The sequence below is a fragment of the Lampris incognitus genome, chromosome 10 (assembly GCF_029633865.1).
Source record: "Lampris incognitus isolate fLamInc1 chromosome 10, fLamInc1.hap2, whole genome shotgun sequence".
Classification (NCBI taxonomy): domain Eukaryota; kingdom Metazoa; phylum Chordata; class Actinopteri; order Lampriformes; family Lampridae; genus Lampris; species Lampris incognitus.
In genome coordinates this window covers 6,678,746-6,688,374 of record NC_079220.1, presented here as the reverse complement: position 1 = coordinate 6,688,374, position 9,629 = coordinate 6,678,746, and the positions used below count along the sequence as shown (strand labels likewise).

Below are 9,629 nucleotides of genomic sequence, written 5' to 3'. Positions count from 1 at the left end.
GAATGGGTGAAACATGAATGAATGAATGCTGAATGAGCCCTGTGATGGCCTGGCGGCCTGTCCAGGGTGTCTCCCCGCCTGCCGCCCAGTGACTGCTGGGATAGGCTCCAGCATCCCCTCCACCCTGAGTAAGATAGGCGGTTTGGATGATGGATGGATGAATGCTGAGTGAATGAAAGGTGGATGGAGCGTGCTGGAGTCCACGCCAAACCTCCTCCGCCTGCAAGAGGAAGAGCCGTCATCTCGCCACCTCAACGACGAACCCGGTGTGTCGTGACCAGGTTAGGTCCTCGCTGATGTTCACACCGAGGAACCTGCAGCTGCTGACCCTCTGATGTGGATTGGGGTGCGTCCTGGCCCCTGCAGCTTTCGGTAGTCCACTATCAGCTGCTAAGTTTTGCTGTCATTGAAATGGAGGTTGTTGTCTCGGCACTATGATGTCAGGGCTCTCGCCTCATCTCTGCGGGCCGTCTCATCGTTGTCCGTGATCAGGGCCAATGACGGCGGTGTCATCAGCAAACTTAACGATGGTGTCGGAGGTGTGTGTGGCCACGCAGTCGTGCACGAACGGGGAAGTACAGGAGGGGGCTAAGCACACAGCCCTGAGGGTCAATATGGATGAGGTGGTGGCGCTCATCCTCACTACCTGTGGTCTGTCCATCTGGAAGTGCAGGATCCTGCTGGACATTTGTCAGCGACAACAAAATCGGCTGTAGTCTGATCCTGGCATTAGAGGGAAGGGTCACTGCGAATCAATACTAAGTGATCACCTTCTGAGTGATGACCTTTATCCTTTGATGAGACGTGTCTAGATGGGAGTGATGTCCTCCAGGATGACAAGGGCCCCCATCCACAGGGCAGGAGGGGTCACTGGGTGGTTTGATGGGGATGAAAATGATGTAAATCACACGCTGTGGCCCTCACAGTCACCAGATCTCAACCCAACTGAACACCTATGGGAGATTTTGGACCGGCGTGTTAGACGGCGCTCTCCGCCACCATAATCAAGACACCAAATGAGGGAACATCTTTTGGACGGATGGTGTCCATCCCTCCAGTAGAGTTCAGAGACTTGTAGAATCTATGACAAGGAGCACTGAAGCTGTTCTGGAGGCTCGTGGTGGCCAAAACACCTTACCGAGAGACTTTATGCTGGGTTTTACTTTCATTTATCACCCGTCCGTACATTATTTTCATCAAGTATAACAAACCAAAGGGGTGGGCCTATCTTCCTGTACAACATTTTTAAAAAATTGTGGGCACAAAGTCTACACTGTCACTCAAAAAGACACTCAAAGCAGACAAGGATGCGTATTTATTGTAAAATACATTTATTGAAATAAACAACAGGTGGGTCGGGAGGTTTTATCTTTATTATTTCAACAGGAAATTCTCAAACAACCATTTCTTCTACTGTTCGACCATCTGTCACCGCTGTTTGCATGGTCAAGAGCATGTTCTGGTGTGACTTTCACTGACGGTCAACCCGGGGCGATGCAGCGAACATGAGACCAGGTAAAAATGACTCCAGCTACGGCCTTTACCGGCAGATAAACCGCAACAGAAAACCAACACGGTGGCTGTGTCTGACTACTCGGCTAAATGCTGCATACTAATGGAATACACTGCATACTTAACAGTACTACATATTGTTTTGTACTTAGTGTTCATCGCAATGCACACTCGTAAATCCCCAGTCAGTCAGCGGAAGTGACGATAAGCGGATATGGCTTGCGCAACCTTTACCTCCATGGTAATTACGTGAAGTCACTATTTTCTTCCGGAATAAGTGCCCAGTTGATTTATGTGATATTTTCAGTGAAATTAGTTTACTTCCGATAGTAAAAAATAGTGTACTTTCTTAGTATACATCCTATATTCTTAGTAAACCTTACTGTGTTTCCCAGATTATGAACATTTTAATGTAGTATACTAAAAATTATTACTTCTATTGTGCGTACTACGGCTGTATTACGGGTATGCAGACACAACCAGGTTATAGCGGATATAGTTTTAGATGTAGTTTTTGTCCAGTTTTTGTGTAGACAGTTGTTCAATAATTTAGCTGAGGGGAGACGTGCAAAATGTAGCTGATTACAGAGCTGCTTTTTGTTTGTTGCTGCCAGCTAGCTAAGGTCAAAAGAAATCTTTCAGTTACTTCAGTAACCCCGGTTCTCTGAGTAACACGAGTGAGCCGTCTCACTATGGGACATTCTACTGAGAACATTCTATTGCTCATAATGCAGAAATTGACTGAATTTGTCAGGTTGTGTGGAAGCAGCTGAGATTGTGACCAACTTTCTTTAGTTGGTCACAATCTCAGTTGGTCACAATCTCATCAATAAAGGGTCAATGGGCACAGTAACAGAGAGCATTTGGATTGACGACCACTTGATCAGGGTGTGTGATCATCGACAGGGATCCAATTCAATTCCACGTACAATACAAAGCAAAATGAGACCGTCTCAATCCTGTTCATATAATACTTCATCCAGCATCACAAACATTTAGACTGCAAAAAAAAAAAGTGTCTTAAAAACAGATCTCCATGAAAACAGATGTTTTGTATCGTTTGCCTAGAAGCCAGTATGATCCTGTCTGCTTAAGGTCTACTTCTATCTCTACAGAAAAAAAATTCACAAATATAATTCAGAAACTACCTTAAATCAACAGCAGACCTACAACTACTATTACTACCAACAATAATAATAATGATACAAATCTATTTTTTTACAAACAATAATCACTGAAGTTTCCATTTACTTTGGTCAATGGACTTTCAACAAAGATATTACATGGTTTTTGTATATTAGTCTGATTGGAATTCATCCTGATAACCAAATAAAATCCCACCTACAAGTAATATATAATGAAGAACATGTCACTGAAAATACATCACAATCTCCTCAAACCGTCTACTGTATATTTTTGCTGTGGACCTCAGTTAAAACGAATGCAATTGGTTGAAAAACGAATGCATGCAAAAAACGAAACAAAAACAAAAACAAAACAAAACAACTTGAGCATTGCTGCCAATTGGTAAAACACTCGTAAGTTACTTCACAAAAGGTAATGCATGATCTCTCAGTGCAGGCATCCTTGGCCTTTCCCAATGTTGTTTTGATCCACCCCCCCCCCCAAGTATCACTGTTAGAAAGAATAGAAGAATCTTCACCTCCATCTATTTCCCTTAAATCTTACCTGTCGTCACTTAACCTTAACCTTAACCCTAACTCTTACTTGAACTTTAGCCCTAACCTTAACTCCAACCTTAACCCGAGGCAGGGAAGACCTCTCCATAAATGGCTAGTGATACAAAACATTTTTTTGGGGGGTGGGGGGGGCACAGTTTTGGGGGAGACAAACAAACTGAAGTAGCACTTCATAGCTCAGCAAAAATAATGATAATAATAATGAAAACAATTAAATCTAAAAACAACACAACACATTGTTATGTGGCCTAAACACTGGCCAGTAGCACTACTTGAACATAAAATTTGCCCTCCTTTCCATCTGGCCTGCAATTTCTTACTGACTTTCTGGTTAAAGTCAGCCATCTCAGTCACTAGTCTCTATTCTATTGACAGCATGGCCAATGCATTCAGCCTCTCCTGGGTCACGGTGTTTCTGAGAAAAGTTCTGCACACTTTTTGAAGTTCCCTAAATACTCTGAGCTCTCACTCTCATGGCCACGCAAAGCCAACTCAGAGGCTCCCCAAAATGTCACACAGTCTGCTATTCTGGACAGGTTGTGTCGATTTTGTAGTCACTTCTTTGTTGTGCCCTCTAATGCCAATCCTATAAGCTTCATCCAGCTGTTCAGCAATGCTAAGCCTGCCAAAATTTTTTTTTAGCCTCATTCTATCGTCTAGATGGCTGCAGCTACTTTCGGGCCATTTGCATTTTTAATAAAGATGTTTTAGGTCTTGTACCCCTGTCGTTGTCCACAACACTTCGGTGCCGACACTTTGAAATAGCAAACAGGGAAAGCGATAAAAAGCATTACTTAGCTACACCGTGTCCAGCTAGCCAACTCTTGTTTGTCATAACAAGAACAGGAGAAGCCCCGGATGTTAGCTCGTCCTTTATCGCTTGCCTGCTGCTGAATTTGTAATTTGGGTCCAAGTTCCTTTATCCTTTTTCTTTTTCTTTTCTCCAGTGAACGTCTTGTGAAAGGATGCATTTGTGAGGAAATAACCAAATTTTATTTGATTTCCACGATTCCACTTGAAGTTGCCATCTCCTGAAAGTACCGGTAAGCTAGCTAGGGAGCAGGAGTGACAGTCGCGCATCCGCAGTTATAGTAATGGCCGGTGTGAGCATGGAAGACAGCATCGAGAACTGTCGAATCACATTCGATAAAAATATATAAAAACAGTTTCAATGTATTGCCAATAGAAGTGGGAGTGTCCCAAGCAACCAATTAGAGAGCATCCTCAGGTCACCTGCTTGCCAAAAGCTGATACGCTCTCATCTCGCCATGCCCTTCACCCAGGGAGTATATATATATGTATTCACACAGAAATTAACTAAATTGGAACCAATTTTTAACGAATGCTGACAGTTGCCGACAGACTACCAGGCGCATTATACGCGTAAAAAAATCATAATTATTTTGCGTTATCTAATTAATATATGTATAACATGTTTAAGTAGACTTTAGATCAGTGTTTCTCAACCCAGTCCTCAAGGAACCCCTATCCTGCAGATTTTCATTGTAGCCCTGCATAGGTAGCCCTGCTTGTACTTACTCGACCAATCATCTCGCAGCACTTCATTATGCAAGGTGTGCAACATCTGACAAAATTCATTGCTGATTGGTTGAATAACTACAAACAGGTACCTATTCAGGGTTGCAAAGAAAATATGCAGGATAGGGGGGGTCCTTGAGGACTGGGTTGAGAAACACTGCTTTAGATACTTGGAGGGGGGCAGCGCCCCAACACCCACATTCACAAACCGCCACTGGTACAAAGTTAACATATTACCCTCACAGAACAACTCCCACACCACTGAAGTACACACAATGCACCACTTCCTCCTAATTTGTCTTCGCTGTGAAAAGCAACAAAAGGGCAAATCTGTACTCTCGAATAATCCTCTTTACTGGTTAGGTAGCAGTCAAGTTGATTACCCCAGAGTGCAGATTTACCCTCCGTTGATTTTTGGGGTTGCCTTATTTGAACTCGGCGCACCAGAGAAGCCTATTTTGATGCACATTTCTTTTTACCCCCCCCCCCCCCCCTCGGTTTGTGCTCCTCTCTGTGAAGAGGTGATTTGGTGCTGGTGGTCCGAAGCGATAGAGTCTTATATGTGAAGTGCAAGGCAGGTTCTCTGAGGTGGATGTCCCCCCACAAGTTAAGTGTCAGAAGGACTGCAGTAAAGATGGAGTTTAATTAAAAGGTTTGGCGTTGTTACGATAGTGGAAAGAACAGAAAACAGCAGCCTGACCACAGAGGGAGAAGACGGCAAAGAGCCTCCCGGGATGCTCCGCGATCCGCAACAGGAATAACTTCCATCACCTAAACCTCCGGAGTCACGTGTTTCTAGGAAAGGCCCTTCGCCCTAGTGGTTCCAAAACAATAAATAACTTTTCTTTTTCTTTGTGAAATCTTGAACACAGTATCAACATAGCAGTAACACAAAACGATTTCTCTTTCATCGGATTTCAAGTTTGCCTGGTTCTTTGCCTTTTTTTTTTCTTTTTTCTTTTTTCCTTTTCGTCAGAAAGATTTCCAAACATCACAGCGCGGCACCGGTTCCATTTAACCATGTCATACACCAGAGTCAGTAACAATATCACACACATACAAACAAATAAAGACAAGGTTAAAATCCTACATATCGTATCTCAACTACCGCCTCACTACAATTCCAATATGCTACACTTAACGATATTCTTTTTTGGGGTTTTTTTTCTCTGTTTTAGAAACATGCTTTCTGGCATTTACCTGAACTATACATACAAGGTGGATATGTACAAAAGAAATTCATTTGACTATAGCTTCACTAAAATGTATGGGCCCATTGGAAGCGCCAGAGAGGGCTGAAATGTGTGTGTGTGTGTGGGGGGGGGGCAACTCCCAATTAGACATACATATCTCCCCTTCCCTTACCTCTTTTAACTTGATGGTTTAGAGAAGGTCCCTGTGAGCGGAGGTGAAAGGAAGCCGGAGACAACAAGGAGAGGGGGGGGGGGAATCTGGGTGTTGGTAGATAGCTGAGGGTGGAGGAGGGCACGGTGGCTTTGGGACAGTGACATTCTGGGTTTTTAAAGGTGCAATGTGTACTAGGTCTGCTTTCCTTAAGGGTGACGTGGTGAGTGGCGGTGATAGAGGCGACGCATAACCCCTCCCCTCACTCCCACATACACCGCTTACTGTGTTGTCATGCACCGCGAAACACAAGGAGCCGGGCCAGATGGATTTCACCTCACGTAACCAGCCTAAATCTCACAATCTCGGTTTTCGCCATGCGAGATCTTAAGTCTGGCAAGCATCTGTTGCGTCAGTCGGCTCTGTGCATAACTGCGGTCCACTGACTTCCGGTATCTACTGCAGCGGTCGTACCAGTTTCCTGTTTGTTGGCGTGTGCTATTGACAATGGCAACTGCACCTACCAGCAAATAGGCGAAAAGTTCCAAGTTGTACATATCAATTATCCACAATTATGAGCACGAGGATACTCATCCTCATAATTAAAGGCGTAACTCGATATGTACTTTTCACCTGTTTGCTGGTAGGTGCAGGGGAAAGTTTGTCGACAGTTCTGTGCATGTCGTTGACATTTATCCATGGTAAATTTTGCAGGCATCGCAAAAAATATGACATTGTCAGTAGCACACGCCAACAAACGGGAAACTGGTATGACCGCTGCAGTAGAGACCGGAAGTCGGAGGACTACAGTTATGCACAGAGCCGACTGAGTTCAGTGAGTGGACGCTGGAACACCCAGTGAACTGCGGGGGAAGCGGTTTAGATGGTGACGACAACAGAGATAAGCGTCGATGCTGCAATAGAAGGTTTTATTAAAGACATTTACGAAGGCAGCAAGAATCACATACAGGCATAACACCAATAGCTACACGGACTGACCTGCTTCCTTAGTGGTGTTTACTACTAGCTAACTAGACATGTAGTGCTCCAGAGGGGGTATTTCACAGAGCAGGAAGCGCAAACTAGTCAGATAATTTCAAAAAAATGATATGCAATAGCTTCCTGAATGGTTTTTTCTGACAATACGGAAAAAGGTATGGCCAAATCATATCTCCAAACCTACACTTTAAGTCCGATTTCACAGAAACAAGTCAGTATAACCAGCATATAGCAGCATGCTTTTCACATTTATCTGGCTAACTTGCTAATCCTGCATTGGGGTGGGAAACCCCTCAGTTCTACGTCATGGGGTTGGCGCCTCTGACTGAATAAAGTGGTGACAGGCATGGGCGCAAGGCCACGAATACTGGGATGGCATCCAGCGCTTTACCTGTGCCCCCGTCCATAGGGTTAGTGGTTGTGTCAGGAAGGGCATCCGATGTAAAATTTTGCCAAATCAGTATGTGGCTTGACAAGACCATACCGGCCGCCATTGGTGGTGTGCCCTCACAGGGTACCGATGGAAACTATAAATTCCGCTGTGGCGACCCCCCTGAGAAACAGGAAACAAGCCGAACAAGGAGAATACTCAATAAAGGGCTGATCCAGTCACTTGGAAAGTAAATTTTGGTCTACGTCCATTGTCGATGCCAATAATACGAACCGATGCTAACTGAGCCTTGCCAGACCACAATGAGCAGAGCGAAATTCGCGAGCCGGGCTAGGACGAGCTTCTGTTGTTGCTTGGTCCTCTTGGAGAAGCGTAGGGCTTGCCCGCCTGTTATGAATTTGTCATTGTAATTCACATCACTGAACAGTAGAGGTCAGCATTCCCATAGAAATTACACATTGCACCTTTAGTGGCGTGACCTGCGGGCACGACTGTGTTGGTGAAAGCTGTGTTGTGCTGTCCGGTCATGAACCTGAGGTTTGGACCCAGCGGGGGGGGGGGGGGGGTTTGTTGCATTGAATATCCTCATTGATCCTTCCTACAGTATTGTTGAAAACTGATCCTTGTGCACAGTACTGTCAAACCTACAGAATTTACAGAATATGCTGGCTTTTCTTTGATTAGCGATTTGAATGCTTCGGACTTGTGAATAATTTGGCACAGCGTGACAGCATTGCGGATGGGGTGCCGTGTGGCTCGTGCAAATATGTGTGTGTGTGTGTGTGCACGTTTAAGCATGTGCGCGCTCGTGACCGTTTGTGCATGTGAGGAAAAAGCGTGTGTCAGTGCCAGCGTGGCGGTGAACAGGTGCGCAGGTGGATGCTGCAGGGTCCAAGCGTGCCCGTGGAAATGTGTGGGTATATCTGCTGCTGCGTGAATTCACAAACACAAGCCCGCCATCCCTAGCCGCGGTCGACGCCTATTTGCGTTTCCTGAGCACCAGGTACATGAGGCCGCTGACGAGGGTCATGGGGAAGCTGACCCAGGCCAGGATGTAGGACGAGCCGTAGGAGCCCGACTTGATGCTCTCCACGTGGAAGGTGTCCTTCTTCGCCGTGTAGATGGACGCTGCGATCATCACGCACAGAGCTGGCGCCGAGAGGAAGGCCGGGCAGGGGTGAAGACGGCGGGCAGGGAAAGGAGAAGAAAGACAAAAGGGGGAGAGCTGGTTAGAGGATGGTGAGTTGTCTGCCTCTTTCTCGGCCAACCACCGCTGTCTCTCCCACTTCCTCCCACTAGCTCGACGTCCGATTTTAATTTGAACTCAACTGCTGTTTCTACGAAGTACCCGAGGACTTTGGTTTGTCCGGCACTCCCTAAGAGGGAAGAAAAGAAAGGAGTCTCTCTCTCTCTCTCTCTCCATTAGGTTCTCCCCCGCTGAAAAAGTCTGAGTAAACACCTCTTAACTTCATACGATAAGTGAAGTGGCGTTCACAAACACCATTTACTTCCACATCCTTCATATTATCACACAACTGTTTTGACTTTGAGTGAATCTGACCGGCATATAAAACAAGTGCACCACACAGGAAAGGACCGACTCGAAGTTCCTGGCATGAGTCACTGTAGGAACCTTGAACGCTATCGCGAAATACGTGATATTCTGCAAACACGGATCCAGGACCCGACTGTAATGAGGTCAGATGTGGAGGAGGGCGAGACCTCTTTGCTCATGTTCATGTGTAGGACTGGCCAGTGATTACATTTCTTCATTTATCGTCTCTCATTAACACTGTTTCTGTTTTTGTTTTTTTGTTTTTTGGGGGAGGGGGGGTCCTCTTTTTCTCCCCAATTGTACTCGGCCAATTACCCCACTCTTCTGAGCCGTCCCGGTCGCTGCTCCACCCCCTCTGCCGATCCGGGGAGGGCTGCAGACTACCACATGCCTCCTCCCATACATGTGGAGTCACCTGACAGTGAGGAGTTTCACCAGGGGGGATGTAGCACGTGGGAGGATCACGCTATTCCCCCTCCACCCCAAACAGGCGCCCTTAACGACCAGAGGAGGCGCTAGTGCAGCGACCAGGACACACACCCACATCCGGCTTCCCACCCGAGGACACGGCCAATTGTGTCTGTAGGGA

General features: G+C 45.9%; 1 protein-coding gene across 1 annotated transcript in view; it reads right to left on the bottom strand.

The window, feature by feature from the left end:
- Positions 1-8,060: 8,060 nt before the first annotated feature.
- Positions 8,061-9,629, bottom strand: part of emp2 (epithelial membrane protein 2) — a 42,386-nt gene continuing 40,817 nt past the window's right edge. Inside the window, exon 5 of the mRNA XM_056288530.1 lies at positions 8,061-8,634. Coding sequence (XP_056144505.1) covers positions 8,465-8,634 — 170 coding nt within the window. The 3' untranslated portion in view covers positions 8,061-8,464. The remainder of the gene's footprint in view (positions 8,635-9,629) is intronic.